At 40.0% G+C, this 15690-nt stretch overlaps 1 protein-coding gene across 1 annotated transcript in view; it reads left to right on the forward strand.

Annotated features, from left to right (window-relative positions):
• The window catches only part of man1a1 (mannosidase, alpha, class 1A, member 1), a 427764-nt gene that overhangs the window by 377203 nt on the left and 34871 nt on the right, over window positions 1–15690 (forward strand). The window contains exons 6-7 of the mRNA XM_067984671.1: window positions 13188–13311; window positions 14090–14183. Coding sequence (XP_067840772.1) covers window positions 13188–13311; window positions 14090–14183 — 218 coding nt within the window. The remainder of the gene's footprint in view (window positions 1–13187; window positions 13312–14089; window positions 14184–15690) is intronic.

The raw sequence follows: 15690 nt of genomic DNA on the forward strand, positions 1-15690 counted from the left end.
AGAAAACATTGGGAGACACTCAGCAGGTCAGTTAGTATTTGTCACAAAAGTACGAGTCAGTATTTCCAGAATTCCAGAGGTGAGGTGAGAGTGACTGCCCTTGACATCAAGGCAGCATTTGACCAAGTGTGGCACCAAGGAGCCCTCGTAAAATTGACGTCAATGGGAATCGGGGAAAACTCTCCAGTGGCTAGAATCATACCTAGCACAAAGGAAGATGGTAGTGGTTGTTGGAGGCCAATCATCTCAGCCCCAAGACGTCGCTGCAGGAGTTCCTCATGTCAGTGTCCTAGGCCCAATCTTCTTCAGCTGCTACATCCTTCCCTCCATCATAAGGTCAGAAATGGGGATGTTTGCTGATGATTGCACAGTGTTCAGTTCCATTTGCAACCCCTCAGATAATGAAGCAGTCCGTGCCTGCATGCAGCATGACCTGGACAACATCCAGGCTTGGGCTGATAAGTGGCAAATAACATTTGCGCCAGGCAAATGACCATCTCCAACAAAAGAGTATAACCACCTCCCCTTGACATTCAATGACATTACCATCGCCGAATGCCCCACCATCAACATCCTGGGAGTCACCATTGACCAGAAACTTAACTGAACCAGTCACACAAATACTGTGGCTACAAGAGCAGGTCAGAGGCTGGGTATTCTGTGGCGAGTGACTCACCACCTGACTCCCCAAAGCCTTTCCACCATCTACAAGGCACAAGTCAGGAGTGTGATGGAATACTCTCCACTTGCCAGGATGAGTGCAGCTCCAACAACACTCAAGAAGCTCGACACCACCAGGACAAAGCAGCCCGCTTGATTGGCACCCCATCGACCACCGTAAACATTCACTGCCTTCACCACCAGCGCATTGTGGCTGCAGTGTGTACCATCTACAGGATGTACTGCAGCAACTTATCAAGGCTTCTCCGACAGCACCTCCCAAACCCGCGACCCCCACCACCAAGAAGGACAAGGGCAGCAGGCATATGGGGACAACACCACCTGCATGTTCTCCAAGTCACACACCATCCCGACTTGGAAATGTATCGCCGTTCCTTCGTCGTCGCTGGGTCAAAATCCTGGAACTTCCTTCCTAACAGCACTGTGGGAGAACCTTCACCACACGGACTGCAGTGGTTCAAGAAGGTAGCTCACCACCACCTTCTCAAGGGCAATTAGGGATGGGCAATAAATGCTGGCCTTGCCAGCGACTCCCACATTCCTTGAACAAATTTTTTTTAAAAGTTGATATATCAGGTGTGGAGCCTTTCTCCGCTTTGTCACCCCAAACAAAGTAGCATTGTAAGCCACCATTTTAAAAAGTTCTGCACTGAGTGACCGACATCTTGTGATCCATATTAAGCTCTGATGATTGCAGAACTAAGTTCTGAACACCAGTCATTAAATACAAAAATAATTATGGTGTGAATTGTACACTTAGTTTAGCTTGGTTAAGGTAACATGATGGCCCAAAATCCTTTTCTATCCATCTTTGTATTTAAAAAAAATCTTCTTTGATAAATCCCAAAAACATGTTGATCATGGGTGCCATCTGTTGGTGGAATGCTGCCAGGTAGTTGAATCATGTGAAATGCAAAACTGCCAAGATAAGAAATAGTATGCTTGGATCAGGATTTCACGTAATGCAGATACTTTATATGGGAATAGTATTTGGGAACGTTTTAACTGAATTGAACAGTGAACCTGTGTGTGAAGTACTTGTTTTAAAAAAGGTGTTTATTCCATAATTCCTAAAGTGCTGAAATGGACACTAGTTAATGGGCATGTTCCTTTATAAAAGACATCTGAAACCTGATTTAACTCCATACTCAGTTATGTATTTTGTTATATTGAAAGTAGGCTTCTGCTACATTTGGTGATATGAGACAGAAAGTTATAGCTAAGTTCCTATCCACTACATCTAAGTGCACATACACATCAGCTTTGATGGCCTTCCTCATTCTAACATCTTCAGACATCTAGGCCTTTAGATAGCCAAGCTTTCTCTCAGCAGTTTCATACTAATCTAGGAGATAATAGCAGATGATACTAACTGGGTGGAACAGGAATTATGGTTTGGTGATAGAGTGAATTGTGAAAAAGAGAGCATAAAATTGCAGTTGGACATAAATAAAGTGAGTGGACAGAATAATGACAGATGCAGTTTATCATAAAGCTTGAAAGTACACGAGACATAAGCACAGCAGATGTGAGTATAATCTAAATGGGGAACCACAGAGAGAGATGAATGAAGGGACCTAACATAAGTTAATTAAAAAGATTGCTGGGATGCTGGGCTTCAACCTAAGAAGTTTAGAATAAAGAAGAAAGGAAATGCTACTGCAATTATACAGAGCATCATTCAGGCCATATTTGGAATGTTAAGCATCCCATCTTAGAAAGAATATACTCGTCTAGGAGAAAGTTTTAATTACAGTTTACCAGGGTGATACCTGGGATGTAGGGACTGAATTATGATAGACTAGGTAAACTTGGGTTATCTTCCTAGGAATGAGGAGAGAGAGAGACAATCTGATTGATGTGTTTAAAATAATGAAGGGAATTGACGTCGTAGATAATGAAAAACTCTTCCATCCAGTAAGTTAATTTAGAACATTGTGGATATAATCTTAGAATTCAAGCTAATCGAGTTCAAAGCAAATCTGGGAAAAACTTCTTCATAGAAAGTGTGAGAACATGAAACACGCTGCCTCTGAAGAGCATGATGCAAAGTCTATCATGATGTTTAAAAGACAGAGAGATACTTAGGAATTTGGGTTATTAACAAATGTGGAGAACAGCCAGGCAATTGGGATTAGAGCTAGAGCTGCCATAGTTAATAAAAATGGCAGAGCAGGCTCATTGGGGCAAAGGTCCCGGCAGATTGGAAAACTGCTAATGTAACACCCTTATTTAAAAAGGGTAGTAGGCAGAAGGCTGGAAATTATAGACCAGTTAGCCTAACATCTGTGGCGGGTAAAATTTTGGAGTCTATTATTAAGGAGACAGTAACGGAACATTTAGATAAACATAATTTAATAGGACAAAGTCAGCATGGCTTTATGAAGGGGAAGTCATGTCTGACAAATTTGCTTGAGTTCTTTGAGGATATAACGTACAGGGTGGATAAAGGGGAACCAGTGGACGTAGTGCATTTAGACTTCCAGAAGGCATTCGACAAGGTGCCACATAAAAGATTATTGCTCAAGATAAAGAATCACTGGATTGGGGGTAATATTCTGGCATGGGTGGAGGATTGGTTATCTAACAGGAAGCAGAGAGTTGGGATAAATGGTTCGTTCTCGGACTGGCAACCAGTAGCCAGTGGTGTTCCGCAGGGGTTGGTGCTGGGTCCCCAACTCTTTACAATCTATATTAACGATTTGGAGGAGGGGACCGAGTGTAACATATCAAAGTTTGCAGATGATACAAAGATGGGAGGGAAAGTAGAGAGTGAGGAGGACATAAAAAACCTACAAGGGGATATAGACAGGCTGGGTGAGTGGGCGGAGATTTGGCAGATTAAATGCAATATTGGAAAATGTGAGGTTATGCACTTTGGCAGGAAAAATCAGAGAGCAAGTTATTATCTTAATGGCGAGAAACTGGAAAGTACTGTAGTACAAAGGGATCTGGGGGTCCTAGTGCAAGAAAATCAAAAGGTTAGTATGCAGGTGATCAAGAAGGCCAATGGAATGTTGGCTTTTATTGCTAGGGGGATAGAATATAAAAACAGGGAGGTATTGCTGCAGTTATATAAGGTATTGGTGAGACCGCACCTGGAATACTGCATACAGTTTTGGTGTCCATACTTAAGAAAAGACATACTTGCTCTCGAGGCAGTACAAAGAAGGTTCACTCGGTTAATCCCGGGGATGAGGGGGTGGACATATGAGGAGAGGTTGAGTAGATTGGGACTCTACTCATTGGAGTTCAGAAGAATGAGAGGCGATCTTATTGAAACATATAAGATCGTGAAGGGGCTTGATCGGGTGGATGCGGTAAGGATGTTCCCAAGGATGGGTGAAACTAGAACGAGGGGGCATAATCTTAGAATAAGGGGCTGCTCTTTCAAAACTGAGATGAGGAGAAACTTCTTCACTCAGAGGGTGGTGGGTCTGTGGAATTTGCTGCCCCAGGAAGCTGTGGAAGCTACATCATTAAATAAATTTAAAACAGAAATCGACAGTTTCCTAGAAGTAAAGGGAATTAGGGGTTACAGGGAGCGGGCAGGAAATTGGACATGAATTTAGATTTGAGGTTAGGATCAGATCAGCCATGATCTTATTGAATGGCGGAGCAGGCTCGAGGGGCCGATTGGCCTACTCCTTCTATTTCTTATGTTCTTATGTAATCCTTTTCCATTGTACTGGAATCATAACTGGCCCATTAATTGCTATATATACTGATTGGATCTCCATCCATCACAGGTAGTGTTGTTTGTTCATCTCTTCCTCCCCTCCTCCCCTGAAATGCTGATTCTTTCTACAGTATGGTTCCATGGGTGCTGACCAACTTCGGGTACCTTGCCAAAATAGTTATTTTTCATGCGCGAGCCTGAATGTAGACAATGAGTGGCATCGAGCTATTTGACTATTTGCAGGTCCATTGTTCAGCTTGTGCACTTGCGCACACTCTCGAAGTCTGTGGTTAAATATCACTCCTTTGCAATGACACCAAACCTTGCTGATCTCTCATCAGAAATTTTACAATAATTTGCATTTCAATTCTATCTTTAACATAAAAATCATCCCATGGCTTTACAGAAGAGGGAGAAAATAAATAACACTGAGCCATGCAGGGAGAGTTGAGAGGTGACCAAAGCCATGGTCAATAAAGAGTTTTAATTTTTTTTAGTATGGAGTTTGGTAGTTTAGGGAAGGATTCCGAGAGAAAGGCCGAAACAGTTGAAGACTGTCCCACCAATGTTGGGGCAAAAATAGGGTGGAATGACAAACGGCCAAAGTCAGAGGATCAATGGGTGAGGGAGGTGATATAAGGCTAGAGGAGGTTGCACAGATAGGACAGCACGGGGCCTTGCTGGGATTTGAGGGCAGGGATTTTAAATTCAATGTGTTGGTGCACAGAGAGCCAATGTGGGTCAGTGAAGACAGGCTGATGAATGACTGGACTTTGTGCAGGACAGTATACGTACAGCTGAGTTTTTAACAAGTTGGGGTTTAGGGAGGGTAGATGACTGGAGGCCTATTAGAAGGACATTGGAGAAATCAAGTCTGTAATTGACAAAAGCATGGTTATGGGTTTTTCCCTGTTATATACTTGACAGTAAAACTGGAGAGTAAGTTGTTTTCACCTGCTTTTGATAGTCAAGTGCCAGGGATTGGCCCACCATTGTAAAGCTGTGTAGTCTCTACATAAATTCAAACATCTAAGTTGGTTTGGTTTGCTGCTGAAATCTGAGAGGTTCATCTTGGCATGCTGTGAGGATGGTGGCAGAATTTTTACAATACAGACTGCTTTTATCATTGCTCTTGTCAGTACCCAGTTCAGCAGTTTATTTTCTAGTTCACTTTTCATTTGGACCATAATAAGCCATGTTTGTGAAAGGGTAGGAAGAATGCTGATTATCCACTGTAATGGAGGTGATGTCAGAAGATGGTTTTTGGCCATCTCTTAGTATCATAGAGCATAATATCATACAGCACAGGAGGAGGCCATTCGGCCCATCGTGCCTGTGCCAGCTCTTTGAAAGAGCTATCCAATTAGTCTCACTTCCCTGCTCTTTCCCCATAGCCTTGTAAACTTATTCACCAAGCATTTATCCAGTTCTCTTGAAAGTTGCTATTGAATCTGCCTCCACCACCCTTTCAGATAGTGAATTCCAGATCATAACAACTCTCTGCGTATCAGAATATTTCCTCATGTCGCCTCTAGTTCTTTTGCCAGTCATGTTAAATCGGTGTCCTCTGGTTACTGACCCTTCTGCCACTGGAAACAGTTTCTCCTGATTTACTCTTATCAAAACCCTTCATGATTTTGAACCCCTCTACCAAATCTCCTGTTAACCTTCTCTGCTCTAAGGAGAACAACCACAGCTTCTCCAGTCTCTCCACCTAACTGAAGTCCCTCATCCCTGGTACCATTTTAGTAAATCTCTTCTGCACCCTCTCTAAGGCCTTAACATCCTTCCTAAAGTGTTGTGCCCAGAATTGAACACACTATTTCAACTGAGGTCTAACCAGTGTTTTATAAAAGTTTAGCATAACTTCCCTGCTTTTGTACTCTATGCCTCTATTAATAAAGCCCAGGATTCCATATGCCTTTTTTAACATCCTTCTCAACTTATCCTGCCACCTTCATAGATTTGTGTACATACACCCCCAGGTCTCTCAGTTCCTGCACTCCCTTTAAAATTGTACCCTTTAAAATTGTACCCTTTAGTTTATATTGCCTCTCCTCATTCTTCCTACCAAAATGTATCACTTCACACTCTGTTAAATTGCATCTGCCATGTGTCTGCCTACGTCTTCCTGAATTCTGTGATTATCCTCTACATCGTTTACCACATTTCCGAGTTTTGTGTCATCTGCAAACTTCGAAATTGTACCGTGTACACCCAAGTCCAGGTCATTAATACATATCAAAAAGAGCAGTGGTCCTAATACCGGCCCCTAGGGAACACCACTGCATAATTCTCTCCAAGTCTGAAAAATAACCGTTCACCACTACTCTCTGCTTTCTGTCCCTTAGCCAAATTTGTATCCACGCTACCACTGTCCCTTTAATCCCATGGGCTTTAGTTTTGCTTACAAGTCTATTACGTGGTATTTTATCAAACGCCTTTTGAAAATCCATATACACAAAATCAACTGCACTACCCACATCAACCCTTTCCGTTACTTCAGCAAAGAACTCGATCAAGTTAGTCAAACACGATTTTCCTTTAACAAATCTGTTCTGACTTTCATTTATTAGCCCATACATTTACTCTCTTGTATGTATGGCAGGTTAATTGGCTGGAGTCTCAGCTTGGGGCATCAGAGTGCAGTAAAAGATTAGCTGATCAATTGTTGCAGGAGGGGGGAAAACATTCTGGCAGCCCCAACTCTGCTGGTCTCCCAATATCTATAAAAAATGCAATGATAGGGTGAATAATCAAGGTTTCACCAAATGATAATTTTGTCTTTCCTAATCTTGTATGCTAGGCTCATTTATGTTGACCTCATATTCTCCTTAGCAGCCTCCATTGATTACCTTCTCCCTTAAGGAGTAGGCTAACCCCTTCTCTGGTCCATAAGAACTTGCATAAAATTTGAAGTCAAATTTACATTGAAACATCTCCAGCTCTTTACCGTGCAAGGTGTTGGCTGGTTCCCTTCTAGGTGTTCACATTGTGCCATAGCAGATACCATGGAATGGTTGTGTTAAATATGTGTTAATCTTATTTGAAAATGCTTTGTTTTCACTTTTTAGAACAGCTTGAATTTATATAGTGCCTTATCATCTAAGCCAGAAACATCCTAATGCACTTCACATTCAGTTCAGCTTTGTAAGCAAAAGTGGCATGGGATCTTTAACGTCCATTGGGACCTCAGTTTCAAGTCTCATCTCGGACAATGCAGTACTCATTACTACTGCACTACGGTGATAGCCTAGATTATGTAATTACATCCTGGAGTGGAGCTTAAAGTCATTATCATGTTGCTGTTTGTTGGATCTTGCTGTGTGTAAATTGGCTGCTGCATTTCCAACATTACAACAGTAACTACACTTCTGAAAGCATGTCATTAGCTGTAAAGTGCTTTGGGTCATCATGAGGTTGTGAAAGACGCTATATAAGTGCAAGTCTTTTCTTTAAACCCATAACTTTCTGACTTGCAGGCAAGAATGGTGCATTCAAAGCAAAGTAAAACTCAAAACCTTTTTAAAGTTTTTGTGCAGCACAATCACGTATAAGGTGGCCATGGATGTGAAATTCATTTCATTATTTAAAAAAAACAATTCCAGTGTTTTTAGTGAAAATTATGAGGTAGCATATTTGGGACCATCAAATAAAAGAATAATTTGCTTGCAGCTGAAAATTTGAACAATTTTCTGTCATGTAAAATTTGCAAATATTTAAACATAGAAATACATAGAAGTTACAACATGGAAACAGGCCATTCGGCCCAACCAATCCATGTCAGTGTTTACCTTCCACACGAGCAAATAACACTAATCACATTAACCCACCCTGTTCCCATATCCCGTCAACCCTTTTTCTTTCATCCACCTTTTCAATCCAGTCTTGAATGTTGACACAGTTTGTGCCTCATCCAATTACCCTGGAAGTGAATTCCATATCCTCACAACTCTGTGTAAACCTAGTCACTTAGCTACTTCTTGATAATATATACTTTAGAATTTGTTCATCCCTTCAATAATGCATCCACATTTGGCAGTATAAGTAGCTTATAATCCCTTTTTATCAAAAAATGAGCCCTTGAAGCATTAATTTCAGCCCCTTCTGTGCTAAGTTAATGGAGTTTCAATTAATTTATCAAATAAGGGTTAAAATTAGCTTGGACAGCAATCTCTTCTGCCTAAATTATGAAAATACAAGAAAAAAGAACAAACTTGAATTTAGACAGCATCTTATTATGTCTCTTAAGACATCCTAAAGCATTACACATCTAATTAATTATTTTTTCAAGTGCAGTCACTGGCTAAATGCAGCAACCAATTTCTCATCACAGCAAAATCCCACAAACAGCAAATTAGATGGATGACCAATTAATCTGTTTTCGGTGGTGGTTGAGGGAAGAATTATGGTCTTAACATTGGGAGAACTCCCTGCTCCCTTTCAAATAGTGCCATGATCTTCAACATCCACCCGAACCAGCAGAACAGGCAGATGTAGCCTTGGTTGAATGTCTCATTCAAAGAATGCCACCTCCAATTAAAGAGTGCTCCCTCAGCATTGAAGTGTCAACCTAAATGATGTGCTCAGTCCTTCAGTCCAGCTTGATCCCACAAGCTTCTGACTTCAAAATTAAAGTACTGAACCAAGCTCACACAGTTCATGTAAACAATTTTCCATTTTAAAAAGTAGTGTAGTAAAGTTTTAAAAGTACTGACTACTAGTTGTATTTCAGTAGTTGCCTCCACTTATATTGGATGCATTTGCCCACTATATGAGGTGACCGGCAAAACGAGTAGCACTTCTCAAACATTAACCTGACATTCAAAATGCTGCAAATGACCAGTAAAGAAGTTTAAATCAGCATGTATGCAGGTTCACAAATTTTATTAAAAAGGTCAAAAAAAACAGTAACTTCTCATTTCATTATAGAGCACATAATTGTACTGTACTTGTACTGGTCACCATTGACCAGAAACTTAACTGGACCAGCCATATAAATACTGTGACTACATGAGCAGGTCAGAGGCTGGGTATTCTGCGGCAAGTGACTCACCTCCTGACTCCCCAAAGCCTTTCCACCATCTACAAGGCACAAGTCAGGAGTGTGATGGAATACTCTCCACTTGCCAGGATGAGTGCAGCTCCAACAACACTCAAGAAGCTTGACACCATTCAGGACAAAGCAGCCCGCTTGATTGGCACCCCAAAAAAAGAAATCCACAGGATGCACTGCAGCAACTCGCCAAGGCTTCTTCAACAGCATCTCCCAAACCCGCGACCTCTACCACCTAGAAGGACAAGGGCAGCAGGCACATGGGAACAACACCACCTGCACGTTCCCCTCCAAGTTACTCACTGTCCCGACTTGGAAATATATCGCCGTTCCTTCATTGTCGCTGGGTCAAAATCCTGGAACTTCCTTCCTACCAGCACTGTGGGAGAACCTTCATCACACGGACTGCAGCGGTTGAAGAAGGCGGCTCACCACCACCTTCTCAAGGGCAATTGGGGATGGGCAATAAATGCTGGCCTCGCCAGCGACACCCACATCCCATGAACGAATAAAAAAAAACTTTACAGTTTGAACCACAGCAGTCCTACTTGTCTCCAGCGAAGAACTCTGTAATCTGTGTCTGCATTGTCTTTTTCTGATAGTATGGACGCCAAATTTTTTCCACCGTTCTTAGCATGTCCCAGTCTGGCTCTATATCAAGATGCTGCTCAATAGCATGCTGCAGTGTTAAAACCGCAGAGCGAACATCGGCCATATTTGCTGCTGCGGTCAGTGGTGTTAATGTAAACTGTAACCCAACACTAATGATAGGGGAATAAGTAGCCATAGTAAGCCCACCTTAACGAGGTGCGAACTGCTGATTGAACTGTGTCTGCCCAAAGTAGTTTAATACAGTGCCTTTGTCATTGACATCTATGGGAATGGCAAATGACTAAACTTAGTAAGGGCGGTATAAGTGCTGACGACTATATTATGAATTTTAGGAGATGTGGGATACGTGAAGGTTTTTTTTATTGCTTTTAAAAGATAGCCTGTGTTGTCCGACAAAAGGATTTATATTTTAATCATCTATAATCCCTAGGGCAAATGCACAGTGCGCTGGCATAAGGCTGGTATGTACTGCTACTAAGCTATGCTAAACTTAGTGACTGGAAAAAGATCCCTTCTTTTATTCCTAAGAGTATGAGCTGGAATATCCCATTACCAAAGATTAATTATAACACTCAATAAATATGAGTATTTATTGTATGAGAATGTGTGAACAAATCCTGCTTGTGGCTCCCAAAGTAGATATTATTTAGTGAAATGTGTTGCAAATTTTAATACACTGCATGAAATTAAATTGGAAAAAATTGTCTACCCTTTTAGTAGCAGATTTTTAAATTACCTGTCTAACAACCAGCAATGTGTCTTAATTCATCTATCTTGGGATTGCAGTCATGTGAGGCCACCATTTTTCTTTAGGTCTTAAATGTTTGTTCTCATAGCTTTCCTCCCAAAATAAAGAAATGAGTAGTTCAGTGATTCGGTCGTCCTGCTCTACTGAATCCAAATGATGACCATGCGATTGGTCTAATGGACCAGTAAATATGTTCTTCAGTGAAAGCTTGCTTTCTGCTATGTGCTTAACAATGCAGGAAACTTCTGGCATGAGCTTCTTAAAAACTTCTAGCAAACTCCAGTATGTGTATAAGATATATGAAACATCTATTTAGTTTCTATTTTTATGTTGGGCTATTGGATTCTACTGCTGCCTAATGGTGTTTCTCTGCTGCTGGGCCAGTTGTCCAGTCGTGTTCCATCGCTAATGTTGCCAATCCTGTGGTCATTTGACTTGTGTTTACCATTTATAATGTTTATATTTTCTTAATTTTGGTTACTTTTCCTCCTTGCTTGGATTATATGATTTTTAGATGCTTTCTATATTTAGCTCTTGCACTTTGTATCCCATTTAAGTAACCTGGATTGTTTTTTTCACTTTTAAGCCCTCTCTGTACTGCTGCACCTACCCATTCCATGCCCACTAAATAGTGTACAAGTGCAGTTACAGATAAATAGATTATATGGTGTATACGTAAAAGATTTAGTTAACTAAGTACATAAAATACACATTTTTAAAAACATAAGAATTTTCTAATTTTAGCATATTCTGATTGATTTACTTATCAAAAAATGTTAAATTTAGAAAATTCTAAATAGACAGGTTATTTATGCTCACATAGGGCCCCATTATAAACCAGGCTGCTTTGAAAATCTAAACAAGCTTTTGAACATTTCCCTAAATGGGTCAGGTGTGTATGGTGTTCTAGAACATTCTTTGAGTAGATTGGTTATGTATACAAATCCTTAATCATAAAGGATTTATGGTGACTTGGATTGAGATATTGCCTTTCACATCAAAAGATCTCAAAGCATCTTACACACTGTTACTTTTTGAAGTAGGTAATAAATCAGGGGTGGCCAACCTTTTGGATCAGAAGAGAGAGAGAAAAGTTGCATTTATATAGTGCCTGATCACATCCAATGAAATTCTTTGAAGTTCAGTTACTGTTATTATGTGAGTTAGCGTAGTCACCATTTTGTGCACAGCAAGACCCCACAAACAATGAAAAGAGCCAAAGAAAGAAGTTGTATCTGACAAAGGGCCATCACTGTTGACTGTACAGAGGCCATCATTAATTATACAAGAAGCATGCATTTTTTTTTAAAGCCTTGAACGTTCCAGCCTGCAGCATTGCTTTGCAAGTTCTGGTGGCCCAGGAAAGACCATTTGGCATGAGCTGGGCCTGTACTTTGATTTCACCCTGTGCGTTTTATTTTCTGTTCTTAGTCTTCACCTAGGTTCAGTTGTGCACTACAGTTATTATTGAAGTTGTCATTAAAAATTTTCCTTTGCCACAATACACACCAAGGAAATATTTCTTGCTGTGTAATACTGACTCACCACTGGACCACACTTCCCATGTTCTCTGTTGCTCCCATTCAACATTCCTTACTGAATGTTGCGTCCCATTCTTTCAGTGTTGCTTCTTGCTGTAACTTGCCACTCCTCCTCCCTGTTGTTGTGCACACTAATGCTGTAGCTGCCCAATCAGCAAGGCATTCTCCTACTGGTTCAGCTTATCAAAGAGGGACAGCTGCTGTATTGGCAATTTGAATACGGGGAAGGAATTGAAGATCTGCATGTGGTTCACAAGATGTGGGTTGGTCACTCCTGTAATAATGTGGAGATGCCGGTGATGGACTGGGGTTGACAATTGTAAACAATTTTACAACACCAAGTTATAGTCCAGCAATTTTATTTTAAATTCACAAGCTTTCGGAGGCTACCTCCTTCCTCAGGTGAACGATGTGGAAAATACTCCTGTAATAGATTGTACCCTGAACGTGTTCAATGTGCAATAGTTGAGCAGTTCTAGTTCATAAAGCTTATTGAAATATTTCAATAAACTGAATTTTATATCTCACCAGGATAAGATAGACTCTAGGGTTATTCCAGTTTTTTAAGTTTAGTGATTCTGATATGCCTAATCATAAATTGCATTTTTTATTGGGTGAAATTTGCATTCTACAGCAGTTTATTTACAAAAACTAAATGAATACAAGTGGAGCTTTTATCACCAATACTGATGAATTCAGTTTTGCTGGTGACTTTGGAAATTGCAGGTTATTTTGTGAGTCTTACCTATATGTTCCATTGTGTTTAAGTATTTGACTCATCTGCTTCAAATATTTAAGTGCATGTTTGGCAGAAAATAATTTGTATATTTTAAGCAACTTTACTACATTCTACATTGAATGCTTTTACAGTGGAATTGGTCGGAACTGGCCTTGGGCCTCAGGAGGTAGCAGTATCTTGGCTGAATTTGGCACCTTGCATCTCGAGTTTATGCATTTAAGTCAACTGTCTGGAAATCCAGTGTTTGCAGAAAAGGTCAGTCATAGTATTGTATGATTTTTAATTAATTGTTTCCACAGTATTGAATAATATGCTGCATACTTAGTACCCAAGTAGTCCCTTACCTCTTTAAATGTTGAAACATTTCAAACACCTCTTTTTCACTAAACAACTAGGAAAATTATTGTGTATTTTTTTTTAAAAAAAGAATATCCCATATGATTTCCTTACTTTGGGAGTCTCCTTAAACACCTATTCCTGATCAAGGAGCCATGCAGCTAAGCCTTCTTGAGCTGACCACACTATGATGTGTTAAAAGCAGTCTACGGTGTCCTCTGGGTTCCTTTGTGGAAGAGCCTAGTGCTTCACTTTGTGTCTGATCATAGTGGCACAACTAAGATTGGAAACTCAATTTGTGGAGAATTGTGCACACTTTTCTACTGCACAGTGACATAGTATATTGGACCATAACACCTACTTATCCTTCTACTGAAAACATTGTCTTGAATCATGGAAACGCACAAAACATTGCTTTTGCCTTCAGATATTTTAACTTCACAAGTGAGAATTTTCAGAGTTGATATAAAAATAAAATATTTAATTCATTTACACTGAGTTTGACGGAACAAAGAGGCATATGTGAGCTGTAATCGGAGCAGAGAGAATATTTGAAACCTAATTAAATATAAATTAGGTTTTGGATCAGAAGCTTTGATTTCTGGTTTAGTTTTAAAATTGAAACTGCTTTTATTGTAATTAGGCAATTTAATCAATTTAGAAATTCAAAATGCAATAATTCAGGCTGTTTTGACAGATGATGAACATTCGAAAAGTTTTGAATCGTCTGGATAAACCACAAGGACTGTATCCAAATTACTTGAACCCCAACAGTGGTCAGTGGGGTCAACGTAAGTAAATCCATTTGAAAATTAACTTTTCTTTCAGAAATAATTTCCATACTATGTAGAGTAAAATTGATTTTTTAATCCTTCTCATCAATTTTAAAAGAACCTTTCAAGCCAAAATATTCTAGCTTTCCAAAATTATGATTCAGAGTAGTACTCTCTGGAAAACAATTGCCTTTGTTTATTTCAACTGTAAAGGAGATTGTTCCTCATTCATTTGTCTTTCATAAAAACGAGTAAGCTGTTCTCCAAACATTGGATGGTGAGGAGGAGAGGGATTATTTTAAACATTTTGCACTGCAAAGAAGCCACGGAAGTGAATGGTCCTCCACTACCTATTCCTCATATAAAGCTTATTTTGGAAGAAAACGTCTGTTTTTCTCGTATGCTGCAGTGTTATTCTGTTGGGACACCAGGGAAAAGTTATTTTTACCATTTATTTAAATTCTTCTATGTTCTTTCTATTGCCAAAAGTGTTTCTGAAATTTTCACTCATCACAATCATCAATATTGATTGGATTTCATACATTTTATTATCTTTTTATTATATGTGTTGGTCAACAGTTGCTTCAGGTGATGTTGCTTTGGGCAAAAATGTTCTTGAGCTAGTTGGTTGTTGACCATATTTGATGCTGACACCCAGATTCAAGGATTCTAGATCTTCCAATGGATCCTTTATAGTGACTATTGGCATGGACTGGAGTTTCTGTTGACTCCCAGAATTGCTTTCCAGTACTGTATAGTCTCCTGCAGATTATCCAGCCTGTATCTTCATGAACATTCAAAACGCTGAAAGGTGATCTTGGAAGTAAGTATAGAATCACTTGATACTGCATGAAGCAGTGTCTTGGTCATGTTCCTCACTGAAGCCAATGAAAAATAAAAACTTGAGATTAGACAGAACGTAGGTTATTGCATTCATTCCCATTGAGGGACCAAAGCGCTTGCTAAGTCACTGTTCGGGCAAGAAGCTGTCGGTGCCCTCCAAACTTCTTCCACCTCTCACCTTGAACTTCAAATCCTGATGCAATCTCTCAGTTACAGCCTTAGCTGAGGCACTCTCTCCTCTGTGGTAAGATACTGGTGCTGACCCATCCAGTACTAGCCTGAAGTCAACAATGTCCTGGCTATTCTCTTACTTGCAATCCTTAGGCTTTCAGGGTTTGTCGCCCAGATTGTTGAAGTTTCACATGGTGGTCACTGCAGCTACTCTGTTGGAAATTGTGGTTGGAGTGTGTACATCTGGTGCTTGTAGAGGTTCATTAAAGGTGTGCTTGATCTCTTACACATTTGAACCATGAATCTGAATTAATTTTTAAGTTAGCCTTGAGCAAATTGCACTGCTTGCTCTCATTTCTTAGAAAGTCAATGAGCTTCATGCAGGTGCCATCTTGTTTGGCACTTGTATTTGATCATCCCTAAGACCATATGAAGTTTATGCCTAAAATTGTCAGTTGTCTCAAGATATCATGGTACCAAAATTTGTTGAGATAAAAATCAAAACTCGTGA

The sequence above is a fragment of the Heptranchias perlo genome, chromosome 5, assembly GCF_035084215.1.
Source record: "Heptranchias perlo isolate sHepPer1 chromosome 5, sHepPer1.hap1, whole genome shotgun sequence".
NCBI classification, from domain to species: Eukaryota; Metazoa; Chordata; class Chondrichthyes; order Hexanchiformes; family Hexanchidae; genus Heptranchias; species Heptranchias perlo.